The 22,228-nt window shown below is 52.8% G+C and overlaps 2 protein-coding genes across 10 annotated transcripts in view; one reads left to right on the top strand and one right to left on the bottom strand.

Moving 5' to 3' along the window:
* Positions 1–5,468: 5,468 nt before the first annotated feature.
* Positions 5,469–21,719, top strand: Dync2i2 (dynein 2 intermediate chain 2). Its single transcript, XM_070005138.1, is given in 13 exon segments — positions 5,469–5,533; positions 5,704–5,812; positions 5,908–5,959; positions 6,175–6,201; positions 6,204–6,355; positions 17,578–17,826; positions 19,047–19,156; positions 19,483–19,640; positions 20,044–20,153; positions 20,453–20,620; positions 20,711–20,943; positions 21,107–21,264; positions 21,412–21,719. Coding segments are annotated over 13 exon segments (1,830 nt in total). The 3' UTR covers positions 21,651–21,719.
* The window catches only part of Sptan1 (spectrin alpha, non-erythrocytic 1), a 75,026-nt gene continuing 74,508 nt past the window's right edge, over positions 21,711–22,228 (bottom strand). For all 9 annotated transcript variants that reach the window (XM_070014762.1, XM_070014764.1, XM_070014766.1 and 6 more), the window contains one exon: positions 21,711–22,158. In XM_070014762.1, the coding sequence (XP_069870863.1) occupies positions 22,033–22,158 (126 nt within the window). In that variant the 3' untranslated portion in view covers positions 21,711–22,032. The remainder of the gene's footprint in view (positions 22,159–22,228) is intronic.

Raw genomic sequence — 22,228 nt, 5'->3', positions numbered from 1 at the left:
CTTTACCACTTGAGCCACAGCACCACTTCCAGCTTTTTTCTTTTTGCTTATGTGGTGCTGAGGAATCAAACCCAGGGCCTCATGCATGCAAGGCAAGTGCTCTACCACTGAGTCACCTTCCCAGCCTAATTGAAAATAACTTTTTTCCTGCCCAGACTGACTTTGAACCACAATCCTCAGATCTCAGCTTCTTGAATAGCTGGGATTATAGACACAAGCAACAGGGACCTGGCTGTGATATTTTATTTCCTAATAACATATTTTTTCTTTAATGTCTTCCTATACCATTTCATATAAACAATACTAGTTTTCATTGCTGCATTGATTTTTTTTTTTTGGAGGTACTGAGGCTTGAAATCAGGGCATCATGTTTGTTATTCAAGCACTCTGTGATTTGAGCTACCTATAGTCCTTTTGTTTTCAGTTTGCTCTTTTTGGGTGTGTGTGAGGGGTGGTAAGGCCTCAAGCTTTTGCTTCAGAGATCAGAGATGAATTCTCCTATCTCCCTCTCTAGAGTAGCTGGGATTATGGAAATATGCCACTATGTCCAGTCCTTTTCTCAGGTACATGTGCTATATTTTATTGTACTTAAACTCAGCAGTGACAACTTAAAGGAGTTTGTTACTGTGAGCAGTGCTATGATGCACTTCCTAGAAGCTAAATTTTGGCACCGATACATTGTTATTTACTTAGAATACATTCCTATAACTGTAATTGTAGAGTAAATAATAATGGCTTTTAACATGTTGCTAAATTGTCCAGTTGCTCTGAGCCAGAGCTTATGTATATTTCACTGTGCCTGGGTTCATTCCCTAAGCTTCATATTTGGGTGGAAGAAAATATCAGCTGAGGGTCAGGACATAGCAGTGCAAGCCTGTTATCCGAGCTACTGGAGAAGCATATGGAATGATCATAGTCTGCAACTGATCTTGGATTATAGTGAAGGACTCTATTATTTATTTATTTATTTATTGTCGGTCGTGGGACTGGAACTCTGGGCTTGGGTACTGTATCTGCGCTCTTCAGCTCAAGGGGAGCACTCTACTGCTTGAGCCACAGCGCCACTTCTGGTTTTCTAGTGGTTATTGGAGATAAGCGTCTCAAGGACTTTCCAGCCCAGGCTGGCTTTGAACCACAATCCTCAGATCTCAGCCTCCTGGGTAGCTAGAATTACAGATGAGAGCCACCAGCACTTGGCTAAGGACTCTATTTTAAAAGTAATTAAACTGCTAGGTGCCGGGGGCTGACACCTGTAATTCTAGCTACTCAGGAGACTGAAGTCTGAGGATTGTGGTTCAAAGCCAGCTTGAGCAAAAATGTCCATGAGACTCTTATCTCCAATTAACCACTCAGAAAACCGGAAGTGGCGCTGTGGCTCAAGCAGTAGAGCGTTAGCCTTGAGCTGAAGAGTTGAGGGACAGTGCCCAGGCCAGAGTTTTCAAGCCCCATGACCGACCAAAAAGAAAAAAAAAAAAAGTAATTAAATAAACTATATAAAGTAAAAGGGAGGGAGGTCTGGTGACTTATGTCTGTACAGCTGAGATCTGAGGATCTCATACTAGCCTGGGCAGGAAAAGTCTTGGAGAGTCAGATCTGCAATGAACCAGTAGTAGAGCTGTGGCTCAAGTGGTAGAGCACTAACGCCTTGAATACCAAAGCTCAAGGACAGCACCCTGGCCCTAGGTTCAAAACCCAGGAATGGAGAAAAAAAAAAAAATCCAGACATGAGCCAGTGTTGTGGCTTATACCTGTAATTGTAAGTAACCACATGATTGAGATCAGAAGATAGAAGTCTGAGGCAAGCCCGCACAAATAGTCTCCAGACCCCTTCTCAACAATAGCTGGACTTGGTGGTGGCGGTGGTGCAAGCCTAGCATCCTAAGCAAGTGAGAGACTGACATCAGGAGGATCAAGGTTTGAGGCTAGCCAGGCAGAGAAGCCTGAAAGATTCTATGTCAAAGGAAAGTGGCTGGGCCTGGTGACACAGGTCTGTCATCCCAGTTATAGAGAAAAATGAAAAACAGGTGGAGCTCAGTCCAGGAATGGGCTAGGCTAGAAATGAGACCTTATCTCAGAAATAGCGAGCACAAGGCCAGGTGGTTCATACCTGTAATCCTAGCTACTCAGGAGGCTGAGACCTGAGAATTAAGGCTCAGAGACAGTCTCAGTCTAGGCTTGAAAGGGTATGGGGCTCTTATCTCCAATTAACCACCCAAATGCCGGAAGTGGAGCAAGGCACAAGTGGAAGAGTGCAAGCAGCACAAAAGCTAAGGGAGAGTGCCGAGGCCCTGAGTTCAAGGTCCAGGATGGGCATACACAAAACAAGACAGCCCAGGTGAATGATGGCTTCCCAGGGCTGGTTCTACTGCTTGCCAGTAAGTGTGACGGAAGGATTTGCCCTCCTGGATCCCAGTTAGGAAAAGAGGAGGCAGCAGGGACTTGTATCTCTTAGGCCTTTCCTTCCTGCCTAAATCAAGCACAGGCAAGTATTTGAATGAGTGTATGGAGACCTCTTGGTCTTCAGTTCACCTTGCTCCTGGGGCTTTTCCCCCGTGGGTAAACGCAGGTGGGAGCCTGAGTGGAGGTCTTTGATTTGCTGGTGGAGGGGAGTTGGAGACAAGCTGGAGATGGGGAAGGATTCTAGAGTCCCAGAGGGATTAAATTCACAAAACAGCACCTCCTCCAGGAAGCCTTCCTTTTCTGCCTGAAAGGAACAGTTGTTTCTAGGGGTAGCTGGAATACCTGTTTCCTTCCCCTGCTATTGACTATGTATGCATTAGTTAATATTTGTTGACTAGGGACAGGGGTGTAACTCAGTGGTGGAGCATGTATTCACATGTGATGGTTCCTGGCTTGAAACCTAGCACAGTGCTCATTCATGTACACACACTTGTGTCTGTGCTCATTCATGTACACACACTTGTGTCTGTGAGGCACGGGGATCTTAGTCCAGCTGTGTGCGCACATAGTTCTAGGTGCTTGACCATATCAGCACCTTGGGTGCTGACCATATCTTTTTCCCTCAAGGCTGGCACTCTACCACTTGAGCTTGAGCCACAGCTCCACTTTTGGCTTTTTGCTGGTTAACTGGAGACTAGAGACTTACACTGAAAGGGTCTGTCACATCCATCCCAAGGGACCACACAGAGGCAGACAGGCACAGGAGAAAGATTATTACAAGGTTTATTAGAGGAGCCATATTTGCTGCGGAGAGAGAGTTCAAGTCAGCCTCGACTATCTAGGTAGAAGCAGGGTGTGAGGGCTAGGAGGTGAGGTAGGTGGGAGTTGAGGTGGGTCTGGGCACAGAGAGGGAGGGGCCAGCTGTATGGTAGAACTCCTAGGCAGTGAGGAGCTCAGATCTGGGTGGAGCTGAGGACCAAGGTGGGCCTAATGCTTACATACACTTTCCTGCTCAGGCTGGCTCTGAACTGTTATCCTTTAGATCACAGCCTCCTGAGTAGCTAGGATTACAGGTAGAAGCCATTAGCAACTAGCATGCTTCTTGCAAGTCCCCCTACCCTCTCTTTCACCCTAATTATTCATTTATTAAGTCAAGGTCAAATGTCAGGGTGTAAATTCTAAGAGATTACTGTTGAGTGCTGTAGCTGGACCCCAGGCCTAACATACAGGTGGTATAGCTGGCTCAGAGCTGACAGACAGTTGGGTGACTAAATGAATGCAGAGCTGGTAGAAGAGGATTGCCAGGGCACGCCTAGGAATTGGAACTTGATGGAATTTTCCTCTTCCAAGTAGCGCCCCTTCTCTCCCCTCTCCCCCCCACCCCTACTTGGGGGAATGGGAATTGTGTTTGCTGGGCTGAAGCTCCCTGGCTCTTTTTGCTTTTGTTATTTTTCAGATAACTTCTGGAAATTTTGCCTAGGGGACACAGGTCCTAAGTATATTTCTGAGAAGTTGGGAGATGTCTTTTTTTTTTTTTTGCTGGTCATGGGGCTTGAACTCTAGGCCTGGGTGCTGTCTCTCAGCAACTCAGCTCAAGGTTAGCTCTCTAACACTTGAGCCACAGAGCCACTTCTGGCTTTTTCTGCTTATGTGGTGCTGAGGAATCGAACCCAGGGCCTCATGCATGCAAGGTGGCAAGCACTTTACCAATGAGCCACCTTCCCAGCCCCAAGGAAGACCTGTCTTCTTGACTGAGATGCAGTCTTTTTCTGAGGCCAGACTTCAACTAATGACCCCAGCCTCTCAGGGCTGGGATTTATAGATGGATGCCACCAACCTCAGTCATTTGGATTCTGGGAGTCCTTTTTTGTGAATTTCAGAATCTTCGGTGACATTTCCAAGTTCTCTTAGGGTTAAGAGGGCATCACATGGAAAATTTTATCTAGGAAGACACTTCTGTTGCATCTCATTTCTCTAGTGTTGGTGATCTAACCTGTCTTTGTGGCCTTGGCTTGAACATTGTCTGGATTGGAAAGACTCTGGATAGTACACACAGATCCAGAACTGGGCAGGGGCAGGGTTCCATGTCTGTGGAGAGTCCTGTAGAGCCTTGGGATCCCTACCTAGAGGCCCACAGAATGCTTGGTGCAAAGTTTGCCCTGTGCAGTGCAGGCCCTGTGCAGACACCTCCCTACCTCTTGGCTAAGTTTCCACCCAGTATCTGTTACTTAGGTAACTGGCACACCTGAAAGCAGTCACCTGATGGGACACATCTGGATCCAGTGTGGCCACACCTTTCCCCCACCTGGCCACACCTCTTCCTGTCCCTGGCCTAGATAAGTCCTGGCCCTCTGGGGTGGATCTCCCTTTTTTCAGCCACTTTTCCTGCCTGAATAACACAAGGTGTTCTCTTCATCTGTTACCTAATGAAAGCTATCATTTAATATATTTTACTTACACTGGGCTTTGGGTCCAAGCAGGCCACCTGTGAGCTCTTATGGGGTACTTAGGGGTAGCTACGTCTCTGACCATCAGCACCCCTAAAACACACACACACACACACACACACACACACACACACACGAATGACATTGAGCTGGGGGCTGGTGTTCTGTGTGTGTGTAGCTCAATGGTAGTGAAACGGCTTGAGATGCAGAAGGCTATGGGTTTAATTCCTGGCACTGCAAACACACACAGACACACACACATACTTCACAAGTTACTTCTGGTGGTGAGGCTTCCTCTCCCCCCCTCCCCCTCCCTGTCGGTTGTGGGTCTTGAACTCTGGGCCTGGGCACTGTCCCTCAGCTCTTCAGCTCAAGGCGAGCACTCTACCACTTGAGTCACAGCGCCACTTCCAGTTTTCTAATGGTTTATTGGAGATAAGAGTCTCACGGACTTTCCTGCCAGGGCTGGCTTTGAACAGCGGTCCTCAGGTCTCAGCCTCTTGAGTAGCTCGGATGACAGGGGTGAGCGGCCGGCGCCCTGTATGGTGGTGAGGCTTCTTGAGATAAACATACATGCCCTGGGTTCTTTGGCAGCTGGCAAGCACCCATGAATTGGTAGCCATGTCGTCTTTGGTTTGGGTGATGGAGATTGAATCTAGGGTCACTCTGCCCCTGGTCTCAGCCAGGTACCCTGGCCCCCACGGGTGTGTGTGCGTGTGTAAGACATTTCCTTATTTTGGCCTCTCATCTATTCGCCCTCTCTTGGGATCCATGCGTGAGTACTGCACATCACCGGCACAGCCCGGCACATCAGCTTTTGCTGACACACCGAGCCCACTCTGGATTCTACGCGCAGTTTTGTCTCTTGGAAGCCCGAGGCCTCGCGGCGGGACGGCGCGGAGCCCGGGAGCACAGGCCGCGGCGGGGCGGGGGGAGCGCCGGGCCCAGAACGGCGGATTCCGCCGGCAAGGCCGCGGCCTTCCGCTGCCACCGCCCTCGCTCCCGCGCCTGGCCTCCCGGCGCCATCTTTGAACCTGGAACCCATACTTCACTTCCGCAGGTCTCTGTGTCCAGAAGGAGCTTCACGTTCTTAAGCGAGTCCCTTCCTGGAGGTATCCCAAACCAGTCACGCTATGGCAGTGTCTGTAAGAAGCATTAAGTCTCCATTTTTCTTCTTAGGCTTTGGGGAAACATTATACGACCAGTTCAAAAATGGTGCCGCTAGCCTCAATTGCCCGGCCTTCCGCTCACGGAGGCGCGGGGAGGGGGAGGGTCGGAGGTCGCGCCTGAGTACGCAGGCGCGAGGGGGGCGGGCCCGTCACCATAGCAACCTGCGTGCAGCCGGGCTGGCTCTCCGAGCGGGAACCGCGGGTGTTGCGGAGCTGGCGACCGGCGGGAATGCGAATGTCGAGGGTCCCGGGAGGTCCGGGCCGCTGCAAGACGAGACCCTGGGCGTGGCGTCCGTGCCCTCGCAGTGGAGGGTCGCCCAGGGCATCCGCGGGGAGACGGTGAGGGCGCGGGCCGCGCTCCGGGGGCCGCGGGCGGGCGGGCGGGGCGGGACGCGGGGCCGGCGCCGCGGCCGGGCCCGGCTCCGAGGCGGGCCGCTGTTACCCACGAGTGCCCACCGGGGGCCGCCTGGGCCCACACCGTCCCGACTGCGCATGACGAAAAAGTGAAGGCAGCTGGTCTGTGAGGACCCCACTTGGAATGGGTTTTCCGTAAAGTTTTTAATGACTTGAATTGCGATAGGTAGCTGGGCTTAATCAAAAGTCCACACAAGGGGCTGGGAAGGTGGCTCAGGGGTACAGTGCTTGCCTAGCATGCCTGAGGCCCTGGGTTCGATGCCTCAGGACCACATAAACAGGAAAAGCCAGAAGTAGCACTGTGGCTCAAGTGGTAGAGTACTAGCTTTGAGCAATAGGAGCTCAGGGACAGTGCCCAGGACCCGAGTTCAAACGCACACAAGCATTCTGTTGAGATGAAGGAAGGTCTGACTCTGGTTTCGCCCAGATAGAGCATGGGTGCAGATTTGAGCTTCTGTACATTGGAGGTCCATCAGCCATGGAGGGGAGACTTGGATGATGGAAGGAGATGAACTCTCCATTGCTGCCTTTCACACCTGTAATCCTAGCAAAAAGGAAAAAAAGCTAGAAGTGGTGCTGTGGCTTAAGTGGTAGAGCGCTAGCCTTGAGCTGAAGAGCTGAGGGACAGCGCCCAGGCCGAGTTCAGGCCCCACGACTGGAACCAAAAAAAAAAAAAACACACCAAAAAACAGATGTTCTTTGAGCAGACTTGGAGAAGCCAGAATAAGCTGAGTAAAGCAGTTCAGACTGACCACTTGGCTGGTGGGAAGGCTTTGGTCTCCTGGGAGATTGGCAGATCTGTTTTTTTTCTCTTGAACTCGGCCTGGGCACAGTCCCTGTTCTTTTGCTTAAGGCTACTGCTCTACCACTTGATCCACAGGGCCACTTGCATTTTCTTTTTTGTTTATGTAGTACTGAGGAATTGAACCCTGGGCTTCATGTCTACTAGGCAAGCACTCTACCACTAAGCCACATTCCCAGCCCCTGGCAGATCTGTTCCAAGAAGTGTGGGGAGCTGGAGAAGATTAAGGGAGAGTAGTCCCAGATGAAGTCTGAAGTCTGGTAAGACAGGAAATCAAAAAGGCTACTGGTTGGCTGTAATCTTCTTAGCTACTCAAGAGGCTGAGATCTGAGGATCACAGTTTGAAGCCAGCTTTGGCAGGAAAGTCCTTTAGATTCTTTTTTTTTTTTTGTCTGGTCGTGGGGCCTGAACTCTGGGCCTGGGTGCTGTCCCTCAGCTCTTCAGCTCAAGGCTAGCACTCTACCACTTGAGCCACAGCACCACTTCGAGCTTTTTTTCTTTTTGCTTATGTGGTGCTGAGGAATCGAACCCAGGGCCTCATGCATGTGAGGGAAGCGCTCTACCACTGAGCCACCTTCCCAGCCCCAGTCCTTTAGATTCTTAACTCCAACTGATCACTCAAAAGCCAAAGTGGAGCTGTTGCTTAAATAGATCACTATCTTTGAGGAAAAAAAAAAACTAAAGGAGCCGGATGACAGTGGTTCATGCCTATAATCCTAGCTACTCAGAAGGCTGTGATCTGAGGATCACGGTTCAAGGCCAGCCCAGAGAGGAAAGTCCTTGAAACTTATCTGCAGTTAACCACCAGAAAACCAGAAGTGGCACAGTGGCTCTAGTGATAGAGCATTTGCCTTGAGCCGAAGAGCTGAGGGACAGCACCCAGGTCCAGATTTTAAGCCCTAGGACCGACCAAAAAACCAAAACAAAACCTTGTGCTGAGTGCTGGTTGCTCACTCCTGTGTTACTAGCTACTCGACAGACTGAGATCTGATGATTACAGTTTAAAGCTAGCTTCTGCAGGAAAGTCTGTGAGACTCTTATCTTCAGTTGACCACCAAGAAGTCAGAAGTGGATCTGTGGCTCTGGGGGTCTAGTGTTAGCTTTGAGTGGAAATTGAGATGGTTAAGCTACAGTGTCAGCACACACACACACAAAAGAAAGGCCTTGCGTTGTAAGGATAGGGTCTTCCAATACTGAGTGAAAATGAGCTGTGCGTTTCCCAGAAGAGGAAATGCAGGTTGCTGAAACCCTTTATAGTCTAGGTTACCAACATTAGGGATGTTTCCAGGAAATATTGATCTTGAGAACACATAGGTGTCTTGCCTGAGGCCTTCATGTCTGCAGTTGTCCAGCCAGGATCTGTGCTGGCTCCAGCCCCTTCCTAACTGGCCCTTTAATGCACAGGCCAAAAGCACATTCGGGTCATGTTAGTTCAGTCTGTCCCATCTTGAAGGTAAATATACCTTTTATGGGGCTGGGAAGGTGGCTCAGTGGTAGAGTGCCTTGCATGCCATGCATGCCTTGCATGCATGAGGCCCTGGGTTCGATTCTTCAGTACCACATACACAGAAAAAGCTGGAAGTGGGTGCTATGGCTCAAGTGGTAGAGTGCCTTGAGCTGAAGAGCTCAGAACAGTGCCCAGGCCCAGAGTTCAAGCTCCATGACCAGAAAAAAAAAATACGTTTTATGCACTGACATTCAAACTGTTTTCCTGAAAATTCAGATTTTAGGAGATGCTGGGATGGGACTTACTGATGCAGTAAGGATCAGTGAGATGAGCGAGACTGAGGGGAGATTGGGGAGCATAGGATGAGATCGAGGCCCCTAAAGTTTCTTGTGGATAGCTTTTTTTTTTGGTTGGTTGTGGGGCCTGAACTCTGGGCCTGGGCACTGGGCCTCAACTCTTCAGCTCAAGGCTAGCGCTCTATCACTTGAGCCATAGCACCACTTCCAGTTTTCTGAGTGGTTTATTGGAGATAAGAATCTCATGGCCTTTGCTGCCTAGGCTGGCTTTGAACCATGATCCTCAAATATCAGCCTCCTGAGTAGCTAGGATTACAGGCATGAGCTGGCACCCAGCTTCTTTTTAACTCTGTGTGTGTGTGTGTGTGTGTGTGTGTGTGTGTGTGTGTGTGTGTATGTATATAATGTATGTATGTATATATGTATATATATATATTTTTTTTTATTTTATTTTTTGTTGGTCTTCTCTTTTATTACTGGGGATCAAATCCAGGATGTTTTACTTGTAAGACATTCTTTTTTTTTTTTTGCCAGTTGTGGGAGCTGAACTCTGGGCCTGGGCGCTGTCCCTCAGCTCTTCAGCTCAGAGCTAGCCCTACCACTTGAGCCACAGTGCCACCTCCAGCTTTTTCTGCTTATGTGGTGCTGAGGAATCGAACGCAGGGCCTCATGCATGCAAGGCAAGCACTCTACCACTGAGCCACCTTCCCAGCCCCAAGAGATTCTTATTAGGCCTTATGGGATTGAACCCAGGGCCTTGTGCATATTACATAAGTGTCCTACAATTTTAGCCACATCTCCGATCGCCTTTTTTTTTTCTGGTGCTGATATTAGGGCTTGAACTCTTGGTCTTATGCTCTTGCTCAGCTTTCTTGCTCGTGGCTGGTGCTCTATCATTTGAACTATACCTCCAGTCCAGCATTTGGTTGGTTAACAAGAAATGGAGTCTCCTAAACTTTTCTGTCAGACTGGCTTTAAATTGAGACCCTCCAGGTTTCAGTTCCTGAGCAGTTAGGATTACAGGCTGAGCTATTGTTGCCTGATTGGATTTTGTTTCTGATATAGGGTCAATTCCAGGCATGGCAATAACTAAAAAAAAAATAAGGCTGGGAGAAGGTGGCTTAGTTGTATTCGCTTAGCGTGCATGAAGCTATAGGTTTGATTCCTCAGTACCACGTAAACAGAAAAAGCCAGGTGTGGCGCTGTGGCAGAAGAAGCTCAGGGACAGTGCCCAGACCCTGAGTTCAAGCCCCAGGACTGGCAAAAAAATAAATAATCTAATAAATAAATAAATTTCCCTTTTCATTTTTTTCTTCCTTTTATGAAGTGACCTTGAGTATTATAGGCAAGTACTCTGCCACTGAGCTTCAACCCTAGCCTAACAAAAGCTTCTTAAACTTAATTTTATTTAACCAGTGCCAGTTTGATGACCCATAGGATGTTTCCAGTTTTTCTTTATTATCAATGAACTCTTTGATGTGTGTTGTAACTAAATTTTTATTTGGTTTCTTTATTTGATAGGTTCCTCTAGAAGAGTTGAACATTGCAACATTGTGATATATTTGTGTTTCAAGAGGGATTTAAAAAGCAAAACATTAAACATTAGTGATCTAACTTCTTTTCTTGCTATGTCCTGAACTGTTGACAGAGCAAAGGATCCTAAACTTGGTTAGAGTTGGGGATTCCCCTCCCCCTCCAACCCCCCCCCCCCCGTCCCCCCACAGTAATCTAAGTTTGAATTTAGGCTTGCCTTGTGCTTTTTTAACCTCCTAGCTTAGCTGGTGCTCTACCACTTGAGTCATGTCAGTGGCCTGGCTTTTTGCTGGTTATTTTGGAGATGGTGTCTCATGGACTTTTCTGACCAAGGTGACCTCAGGCCTTGGTCTGGATTTCAATCTCCTGAGTAGCTAGGATTACAGGTGAGAGCCGTCCATGCTCCAGTAGGATTGCAGATTTTAATTAGGGGCTTGGCCTGGGCCAGCCAGTGACCTTTTTCCTGCAGAATGGGCACTATGAGTTCTTGGAATGTGATGGCCAATTCCAAGCCGCAGAGCTGCTCAGATGGGGGAATTTTGTATGTTGGGAACTATTGAGGTATCTGAGCTGGGGCTGTCCTAACCAGCCCCATACTTCTTTTTATTTATTTATTTATTTAGGGATTCCTGGGGCTTGAACTTAGGGCCTGGACACTGTCCCTGAGCTTCTTTGCTCAAGGCTAGCGCTCTACCAGTTGAGAGCCACAGCGCTACTTCCAGCTTTTTCTGTTCATGTGGTACTGAAGAATTGAACCTAGGGCTTCATGCATGTTAGGCAAGCACTCTACCACTAAGCCACATTCCCAGCCACTCTTGGCTTTTCTGCTGGTTAATTGGAGATAAGACTTTTGTGGACTTTCTTTCCTGGGTTGACTTTGAACTGCGATCCTTCAGACCTCAACGTTCTCTGTAGCTACGATCACAGGCCTGAGACAGCTAGTGTGTGTGTGTGTGTGTGTGTGTGTGTGTGTGTGTGTGTGTGTTGGTCATAGAGCTTGAACTCAGGGTGTAGGCAGTATCCCTGAGCTTTTTCTGCTCAAAGCTAGGGCTCTATCACTTTGAGCCACAGCTCCACTTCTGGTTTTTTTTGGTGTTTGTTTTTGGAGATGAGTCTTACAAGCTTTTCCTGCCACAATGGTTTTGAACTGCAATCCTCAGATATCAGCATACTGAAAAACTAGGATTATAGATGTGAGCCACCAACTCCTGGCTCCAGGTGTTTGTTGGTTGTTGTTGTTTTTTTGTCGGTGGTGGGGCCTGAACTCTGGGCCTGGGCGCTGTCCCTCAGCTCTTCAGCTCAAGGCTAGCGCTCTACCACTTGAGCCACAGCGCCACTTCCGGCCTTTTCTGCTTATGTGGTGCTGAAGAATTAAACCCAGGCCTCATGCATGTGAGGCAAGCGCTCTACCACTGAGCCAACCTCCCAGCCCTCCAGGTAGTTTTTAATTTTGAAAATTCATGATTTTTTCTCACTATGTAATCCAGGATGACCTTGACTTCCTAATTCTCCAGCTTCTGCCTCTTTATTACAGGTGTGAAACACCACACCTGGCCTGTTGTAACCAGTTTGCTGTTCATTGACTTCCACTTCCCTGCCTGTGTGCCTTCCCCTCTGTTGGGCACCTGGCCGTTCTTCTGTGGTGGGTGCTGCCTTTCACTAAGAGTTTGAGCGCCCCGAGGACAGGGTGCTGGTCTGGTATATTTTTCCACCTCCCAGAAAATGCTGCATTGAAAATTCCATCCCTGGGTCTGGGAAGGTGGCTCAGTGGTAGAGCGCTTGCCTTGCATGCATGAGGCCCTGGGTTCGATTCCTCAGCACCACATAAGCAGAAGAAAAAAAAAAAGCCAGAAGTGGTGCTGTGGCTCAAGTGGTAGAGCGCTAGCCTTGAGCTGAAGAGCTGAGGTACAGTGCACAGGCCCAGAGTTCAGGCCCCACAACTGGACCCGCCCCCCCCCCCAAAAAAAAAAAAAGAAAAAAAAGGAGAAAATTCCATCCCGGGGCCTGGGCTGTCCTCCAGTGCCTCACCAGCCCTTGCCCTGCCTCTACCCTCCCTCACCCTAGATTTGGTCATCCTTGGCCCTTGCCATGCTGCAGGGCATGGTGCCCCCTGCTGGATAGTGTGGGTTTGCAAGCTGCTGCACTGACTTGAAGCAGCACTTTTTTGTTTTTTTTTTTTTGTTTTTGTTGGTCGTGGGGTTTGAACTTTGGGCTTGGGTGCTGTCCCCTGCGCTCTTCAGCTCAAGGTGAGTGCTCTACCACTTGAGCCACAGCGCCACTTCTGGTTTTCCAGTGGTTTATTGGAGATAAGGGTTTCATGGACTTTCCTGCCTGGGCTGGCTTTGAACCACGATCCTCAGATCTCAGCCTCCTGAGTAACTAGAATTACAGGCGTGAGCCACCGGTGCCTGGCTTGAAGCAGCTTTTTTTTTTTTTTTTTTTTGGTCGGTCATGGGGCTTGAACTCTGGGCCTGAGCGCTGTCCCTCAGCTCTTCAGCTCAAGGCGAGCGCTCTACCACTTGAGCTACAGCGCCACTTCCGGTTTTCTGGTGGTTTATTGGAGATAAGAGTCTCACGGTCTCTCCTGCCTGGGCTGGCTTTGAACCACGATCCTCAGATCTCAGCCTCCTGAGTAGCTAGGATTACAGGCGTGAGCCACCAGCGCCCGGCTTTGAAGCAGCTTTAAATGCATGGTGCCCAACCTTTCTGAGAATGGCAGACAGTTTTTCTCTCCCTCCTTCCCCCCCACTCCTTACTTTCTGACAGTTCTGGGGCTTGAATTCTGGGCTTGGGCACTGTCCTAGAGCTTTTGCTCAGTGCTAGCACTCTACCACTTGAGCCACAGCACCACTTGTGGCTTTTTCCTGAGCAGTTTATTGGAGATCAGAGTCTCATGGACTTTCCTGCCCAGGCTGGCTTCAAACTGTGATGCTCAGATCTCAGCCTCCTGAGTAGCTAGGATTACAGGTGTGAGCCACCAGCGCCTGACTTCAGTTTTTGAACTTAGGGTCTGGGTGCTGTCTCTGAGCCCTGTTCTAAAGGCTAGCAATCTACCACTTTGAGTCACGGTGTCACTTCTGGTTTTCTGGTAGTTAATTAGAGTTGAGTCTCCACAGATCTCAGCCTCCTGAGTAGTGAGGATTACAGACATGAGCCACCAGTGCCAACAGCCAGACAGTTTTGATACTAGTCTTTAATCCAGGGAACACGAGAAGAGCTGTAGACACACACACACACACACACACACACACACACACACACACACACACACACACACACACACACACACACACACACACACACACACACACACACACACACACACACACACACACACACACACACACACACACACACGCACACACACACAATGCCAGAGTGGTCAGCAGTAAGTGCTTCCCAGTGTGCTGTGCTGGTCCTGGCTTCTGTGAAGTCTCTTTCTCTGCTCGACCCTAGGCCACGTGATCCTCCGAGCAGCATTTGCATGTTCAGGTGAATGTCAGGCTGGCCATGGGTGCTGGCCAGGGTGGCCTGTGCCTTTGGCATGTTGGAGAGCAGTGGAGGGGGTCATCTTGACTCCTGGCACATCCAGTCCCCATCTCCAGTGCACCTGTGCCTTGGGTAGGAGGCACAGGAGCTTGAGGACCTGAGGGAAAAGGAGGGGCTGAGGGGAATCTGAGTGACCGCGTACCTTGGAGTGGCCATGAGAATAGGGTGACGGAGCTGGGGGCTGGTGGCTTGTGCCTGTCAGCTACTCAGGAGGCTGAGATCAAAGCCAGCCCAGGCAGGAAAGTCTGTGAGACCCTTATCTCCAATAAAACACCAGAAATCCAGAAGTGGCGCTGTGGCTCACAGGTAGAGCGCTCGCCGTGAGGTGAAGAGCTGAGGGACAGCGCCCAGGCCCAGAGTTCAAGCCCCATGACCGACAAAAAAAAGAAAGAAGAAAAGGGGGTGATGGGTTGAGGTGAAGTCAGAGGAGGAGTACTTGCTTATACAAGGCCTTGGGTTCCATCCTCAGAGCTACAGAAGAAAGGAAGAGCCCGGCTGGGCACTGGTAGCTCAGGAGGCTGAGATCTGAGAAGCGCAGTACAAAGCCAGCCTGGGCAGGAAAGTCTGGGAGACTCTTTTGTTTTGTCGTTCATGGGGCCTGAACTCTGGGCCTGGGTGCTGTCCCTCAGCTCAAGACTAATGTTCTATCACTTGAGCCACAGCGCCACTTCCACCTTTTTCTGCTTATGTGGTGCTGAGGAATTGAACCCAGGGCCTCATGCATTCAAGGCAAGCACTCTACCACTGAGCCACCTTCCTAGCCTGTCTGGGAGACTTTTTTTTTTTTTTTTGTCGGTCGTGGGGCTTGAACTCTAGGCCTGAGTGCTGTCCCTCAGCTCTTCAGCTCAAGGCGAGCGCTCTACCACTTGAACTACAGCGCCACTTCCGGTTTCTGGTGGTTTATTGGAGATAGGAGTCTCACGATCTTTCCTGCCAGGGCTGGCTTTGAACTGCGATCCTCAAATCTCAGCCTCCTGAGTAGCTAGGATTACAGGTGTGAGCCACCAACGCCTGGCTTGGGAGACTCTTTATCTCCAATTAACCACCAGAAAAACTGGCAATGGTGCTGTGGCTCAAAGTGGTACAGCGCCAGCCTTGAGTGTAAAAGCTCAGGGACAGTGCCTAGGCCAAAAAATAAAAATTGAAAAAAGGAAGGGGTGCGGGGAGGGCATGATTCCCGGCCAGCTGGAGTTCCGGATGTGGCTGGTTTGGAGGACGGCCAGCAGCGCCTGGCCAGGGAGTGCCCAGTGTGGGGTGAGCCAGCAGAGGTGAGGGGGCCCTGCCCTGGCCGCAGGCCATCCCAACGCCTCGTCCGCACCCCCTCCAGTTGAGCAGACCATAGGAAGGGGTGTCTCACAACTCTTTTGCCTACTGAATATGGTCTCTGCAGATAGCTATTGTTGAAAAAAAGTGTTTCTGTCCTTGAACCCAGGGTGAGCCTTTGCTAGGCTGGTGCTGTTCCACTTGAGCCATATATAGATAGATATACACACACATACACATACGTGTATAAATATATATGTACATATACATACACACACATATGTATATATGGTTAGTCATGGGGCTTGAACTCTGGACCTGGCTAGGTGGGCAGCAGAGGCCTGGGCCAGGGCACCTTGTTGTAGGAGTAGTAAAATCTACCCAGCCCCAGGCAGGCGCTTCCTGCAGCTGCTCCTGGAATCACTGGGCAGGGAAGTGGGGTGGCCTGGGCGACCTGGGGCCTCTCTCCGTCTCAGCACTACTGGCCTCTCATCTTGCCTCTGCATCCTGCCTTTCTCTGCCTGTGGCCCTGGGCAGTTCCTGGCTTCGGGGTGTATGCTAGCTTTCAAATCCAGTCACAGGCAGTGCAGCTCACTAATTTTTATTTATTTTTTTTGTCAGTTGTGGGGCCTGAACTCTGAGCCTGGGCGCTGTCCCTCAAATCCCTCAGCTCTTCAGCTCAAGGCTAGCGTTCTACCACTTGAGCCACAGCGCCACTTCCAAAAAGTCATTTTTTATTTACCTATAGTAACCATACTAGTGTTCTTCATTCCTTTCTAGGTATATGAGTTTTTGTTTGTTTGTTTTTTGTTGGTTGTAGACCTTGAGCCACAGCGCCACTTCCGGCTTTTTTCTTTTTGCTTATGTGGTGCTGAGGAATCGAACCCAGGGCCTCATGCATGCAAGGCAAGCGCTCTACCACTGAGCCACCTTCCCAGCCCCCATAAGAATCTTATAGACCTTTCTGCCTGAGCTGATTTTCACCCATGAGCCTCAGTTTTTAGCCTTCTGAGTAGCTAGGATTACGGGTGTGAGCCACCGGTGCCCAGCTGAGCTGAGGTTTTGCTCTGGCTCTCTCACCCCAACCTAGGAATCCTTCCTGCAGCTCGGGACTCTTTCTCTTCTCAGCTTGTATTTTCCTGCCACAGAGGTCTCCTCCTTCATATCTTGACTGCCCAGCCTCCTTAGTTAGCATCTCCACTTCTGCCCAAGTACCTGGGGTTTTCCATATTATTTATTCCTGTCTGTCTGTCTGTCTGTCTGTCTCTCTCTCTCTCTCACACACACCAGTTTCCATTGAAGCACTGAAGCACATGCCTTGTCCCATTTTGGCTCTTTGTGCACAAATGAACCTCTTCTTCCTGCCAAACCCCATGCCGAATGTCAGGGACGCAGGGGTCAGCTAGTTCCCATAGGGAATAGATGCCTGCTTTAGCGGCTGTAAGGCCCGTGGTGCTACAAAGAGGGGGATGGCGCCTGTGGTGGGTATGCGTGCCTACAATCAGCTTCCTTCATGGCGGCCTGTGGGTGGCCATGTGCACAGGGGCTCTGCCGGACGACAGCGGGCGCGGCGCCGGCTCGCACAGGCCTCTTTCTTAGTAAAGCTTAGAAGTGTGTGACGAAGCTGGTTGGCATTTCCTTGCTGATTTGATCCTGCCCCTGTTCCCAGCAGAGCGAGGAGGTCCTTGCAGACAGGTGGCAGCGTGGAGGGACGTGGGTCCTCCTTCCACCTTCTGGCGCATTCGGTGGTGGGAGGAGGGCGCCACAGGCTGCTGGGAGCAGTCTCTGGCCAAGCCCTCTGCGGGTGGCCAGGTCTGAGGAACTTCTCAGTTTCTTAGCCACGTGGCCCCTGCTGGCTCCAGGGGCAGCCTTCTTACCTGCTAGCATCTGAGCCGCATCCTCCCTCCCCTCCCTAGATTGCTAGCACATGTCCCAGTGTAGCTCTTACTGGCTTATTTTTGGTCACATGGCCATAGCTGAGCCAATCACTGGCTAGGGAAAGATACAGCACTCTGGCTGGCTGGCTGGATGTCCTGTCCTCAGTGAACATTGGGGGTTGAGGGGTCATCTCTAACCCCAGCCACCGGGGAGGGACAGCGTTTCCTCCTAGTGACAAGAAGAGGGGACACTGGACACATGAAGCAACCAGATACCAATTAGCCTGAGACAGCGCAGCCAGTAGTTATTTGGAAGAGGTGAGGGTGCTTGTAGGCATGCGCGCAGCCACATGATGATGCTGGTTTATTCTCCTTCCTAGAAAAGTTGCCAGACAGCCAGCATCGCCACTGCCGAAGTGTCCACCCAGGCCCGGAAGCACGCAGATGCCCAGGTGCAGACGGAGGCCCCCGAGCCAGTGGCTGTGCTGCCTTTGCCCCGGCACCACAGCCCGCGGCTGCTGGCCTTCCTCCGCAGGGTGGAGGCCATGGTCATCCGGGAGCTGAGCAAGAACTGGCAGAGCCATGCCTTCGATGGCTTCGAGGTGAACTGGGCTGAGCCGCAGCAGACGGTAGGACCTGGGCTGCCAGCCCAGGCTGGAGCCTGCCCACACCCCCCAGAGCCCTCTAGGTTTCGGTGGCACTAGTGCCAGCTGCCGCTCTTAATTTCTGCTGCTCCTTGAGTCCTGGCACCATTCTGGGAGTTGGTGCTGCCAGACCGTCCATCTCCGTGCTGGGGAGGTAGAGGCCACAGAGCAGCTGTGCCTCAGGCGGGCCGGGCCTCCCACACCCTCGTACAGGAAGCGCTTCTCTGGGCTGGCGCTGATCCGGCGCCTCTTCTGTGGCCTGGTCTCTCCTGCTCACGGCACACGAGGTCCTCCTGCCCATGGCTTCCCCTGGGGGCACAGTAAACAAAACCAGAGGAACACAGTGCTTGGCATTGGTGGCTCGCACCTATAATCCTAACTACTCAAGGGGTTGACATCTAAAGATTATAATTCAAAGTCGCCCTCAGGAAGTCAAATCCAAGAGACTCTTATGGCCAATTAGCAAAATGCTGGCACTGAGTGTTGCTCAAATGGTAGAGCACCATCCCCGAGCAAAAAAGCTTAAGAATGTGATGCCCTGAGTTCAAGCCCCAAGACTTGCACACACACAAAAAATAATTTTAGCTGGGTGCTGATGTCTGAGGATCGTGGTTCAAAGCCAGCCCAGGCAGGAAAAGTTCATGAGACTCTTAATCTCCAATAAACCACTAGAAAAGCAGAAGTGGCAGTGGTGCTGTGGCTCAAGAGGTAGAGCACTTGCCTTGAGCTGAAGAGCGCAGGGACAGCGCCCAGGCCCAGAGTTCAAGCCCCACGACTGACCAAAAAAACAAAAAAAAACAAAAAAAACCATGTACCACTGCAAAGACAAAATAACCCTGAAGCTGGCTTGTGTAACACACACACAAGGCCATGCTAGCCCTTTGTTGGCGTGCTGTTTGGTGAGGCTGAGTCCGCACGCTGCGCAGCGCGCCCAGCCTGCCGGCCTGTGCGTCCTTGCATGGGGTCTCGGGAGCGCTGCGGAGCCTCGGGTGTGCAGCTTGGACTCTGCTTCTCTGGCTCCGTCTTCCTGGCTTTCCGAAGCAGCCTGTGAGGGGCGATGGTAGGGTGACGGCTTTGCACTGTCTTCCAGGACTGGGCAGTGGATGTGGACAGCTTTTTGGGCCTGGCTGCCCAGGCCAGATGCTGCCACGGGGCGGCGGCTGGGTGTCTTTGGGGCTGGGCTAGCGGACGGCTTGTGTCCGCAGGTGTCCTGTCTGCACACGCTGTGCTACCCCCCCGCCCAGGCGCAGGGGCTGCACGTGACCAGCATTTCCTGGAATGCCACGGGCTCCATGCTGGCCTGTGCCTATGGCCGGTGAGTAGCAGCTGGGACGGTGGGGGCCGTGGGAGACCTCCGACACGCACGGCCTGTGTGCTCCATGGATGTGGCCACTCTAGGTCAGCTAGGCAAGAAAAGTGCGGGGGAGCAGGGCTGCATGGCAGCCCACCTCTCCTTTGCCGTTTCTCTGTGCCTGTATTTTGATTCCCCTTGACTCCTCTCCAGGGCCTTGGACTCTCCCTCGAGAGCATCGTGCCCTGGAGGTGCCACTTGTGCACCCCAAGTGCTGTGTCTGGGTGGTCGGGGGCACTGGCGAACCCTTTTCTGTTTGGGCGCTCCTGGCTAAGTGTGTCCTTGTGCAGGCTGGACGATGGTGACTGGAGCACACTCAAGTCCTTTGTGTGTGCCTGGAACCTGGACCGGCGCCGTCTGAACCCCCAGCAGCCGCTGGCAGTGGTGGAGGTGCCCAGCTCCGTCATGTGCCTGGCCTTCCACCCCACGCAGCCCGCCCACATCGCAGGTGAGTGTCCGCCCCACGCCAGCCTCTCCGCCTCCGCCTCTCTGTGCTAGCCTCCCCTCGCCCCCTCCCAGGCTGGCTTCCTTCCCTGCAGAGGTGGCCAGGGGCAGGCCCAAGGGCTGGTACCACAGCTTGCTGGGGAGAAGGTAAGGCTGCCCCAGGCACAGGCTGGGGATGGAAGGGGCATGTGGGAGGAAGGGCCATCTGGGTGGAAGGGGCATGTGGTGCGCTGTGCGGAGGCGGTGAGAAGAGACATGGCGTCCCAGGGGTGCGGCCAGGGGCACCGAGGCCCCCTGCGGGGACTTTCAGGGCAGAGGCTCTTGGTCCTGGCTGCATGGCTGGTGCCTGTCTGGGAAGCCGCAGTGCTGGGTGCGGCCGAGCTGACGCCAGGCCCGGCTCCCGGCAGGAGGGCTGTACAATGGCGAGGTGCTGGTGTGGGACGTGAGCCGGCCCGAAGACCCCCTGCTGTGGCGCACAGGCCTGACGGACGACACCCACACGGACCCTGTGTACCAGGTCAGGTGTAGAGGGCGCGGGGAGCAGGACTGGAGGCCCCTGTCCTCTTAGGGGGAGTCAGCAGGACTGGGCCTCTGGACAGCTGTGCATTCCCAGGGCTCCACCCGTCCCAGCCTCTGGGACTACAGGAGGCTGCATGAGCTGCGGCGCGCAGCTCATCTGCCTCTCTGGGTGCTGGGACCCTGTGTGCCCCAGGTGGGTGGGGCTGGGCCCTGCGCCACCTGGGAGCGGGGATGGTGGGGACAGGGGGGCCGCTGCGGCCCCGTTCTTTCTCACTGTCCCGCCCGCTGTCTCCTCAGGTTCTTTGGCTGCCGGAGCCGCAGCACAGTCACCGGTTCCAGGTGCTGAGCGTGGCCACGGACGGGAAGGTGCTGCTGTGGCAGGGGGTGGGGGCCGGCCAGCTGCAGCTCACGGAGGGCTTCGCCGTGGTCGTGCAGCAGCTGCCGCGGAGCAGCAAGCTGAAGAAGGTAGGGCCACAAGATGGCTGTGGCCCCCCCGGGGCGGCCGTGGGGACCCGGGGATCCGAAGCCCCGGACCTCACCGCCTCTTCTTCACAGCCGTCCCGGGGCGAGACTGAGGTGGGCGCCACCGCCGTGTCCTTCTCCAGCTTCGACCCCAGCCTTTTTGTTCTGGCCACGGAAGGCGGCTTCCCCATCAAGTGCTCGCTGGCCGCCGAGGAGGCGGCGCTCACACGCATGCCCAGCTCAGTGCCCCTGCGCGCCCCGGCGCAGTTCACCTTCTCTCCCCATGGGGGCCCCATCTACTCTGTGAGCTGCTCCCCCTTCCACAGGTGTGGACCCCCGCCGGGAGCCAGGCTGAGCCTCTGGTGATTGGTCCTGGCTGGCCCTTTGGGAGGACCCTACCCTCTGTGTGGGGAGCGAAGGGAGCCCTGGCAGTGCCTGCAGCCCCCGGTGCCCATCCCCATGTCTGGCTCCGCTCTGCACCCCACGCAGGAATCTCTTCCTGAGCGCGGGGACGGATGGCCACGTCCACCTCTACTCCATGCTGCAGGCCCAGCCCCTGACCTCGCTGCAGCTGTCCCACAAGTACCTGTTCGCCGTGCGCTGGTCCCCCGTGCGCCCCCTGGTTTTTGCAGCTGCTTCTGGGGACGGTAGGAAAAGGCCACTAGGCCTAACCTATTCCAGGGGTGCTAGGGGCCCCGCTGGTGCCTGGGCTGGGGACCGACTGCCTGTGGGGCCAACATGGCCGCCCACAGCAGGTGGGGTGATCTTAGGTTCCGAACCACCTCCCTCTGCAGGTGATGTGCAGCTGTTTGATCTCCAAAAAAGCTCCCAGAAGCCCACAGCGTCCATCATGCAGACCCAGGACGGAAGCCCTGTGTACTGTCTGGAATTTAACAGCCAGCAGACGCGGCTCTTGGCTGCTGGTGACGCCAAGGGCACGGTGAAGGTGTGGCAGCTGAGCTCGGCCTTCACGGAGCAGGGGCCCCGGGAGACGGAGGACTTGGACCGGCTGGCCTCGGAGATAGCCACGTGAGGGAAGCAGGGGTGAGGCTGTGCGAGCTGCGGGCCTCTGCTGTGAGCAAATGAAGAGACGTTTCTAGGGGGAAGAGTCCTTTATTGTCTTTGACATGAAAACAGAAAACAAGGGTGGGGGGACAGGACGGAGGGAGCCAGCCGCTCGGGTTTTCTAGGCTGGAATGAGGGCAGCTGGTTCAAGACACGTGTGGGTCCCCACAGCAACATGGCGATTGTGACCAGACCAGAGCGATTTATCGAAGCACCATTTTCTACTAAGTCTTAACCACGCTAAGCAGGCTTACGGTTACACTGGAAGTAAGCGTGTGGAATATTCTCAGTGGGCACAGAGGAAGTCACATGCAGCAGGGCAAGCAGTGTGGGGGTCAGGCTAGCCGAGATCAGTTCACGAAGAGCGAGCGGGTGAACTCCACGTAGTCGAAGGCCGTGGGGAGCTCGCGGCCCTTGCCATCCACGTAGGGCTTCATGTGGGACACGCAGTAGTCCGCTTGTTCCCGGGTCAGGTTCTGGAGGGAGGGAGCAGTCAGCTTGGGCAGGCACTGAGTTCAAGCCTGCTGCAAGCCCGGGGACCCTGAC

Source organism: Dipodomys merriami, unplaced genomic scaffold (assembly GCF_024711535.1).
Source record: "Dipodomys merriami isolate MVZ:Mamm:240054 unplaced genomic scaffold, mDipMer1.0.p SCAF_11, whole genome shotgun sequence".
NCBI classification, from domain to species: domain Eukaryota; kingdom Metazoa; phylum Chordata; class Mammalia; order Rodentia; family Heteromyidae; genus Dipodomys; species Dipodomys merriami.
The sequence above is the reverse complement of the archived record's forward strand: the minus strand, read 5'-3'. Positions and strand labels throughout refer to the sequence as shown.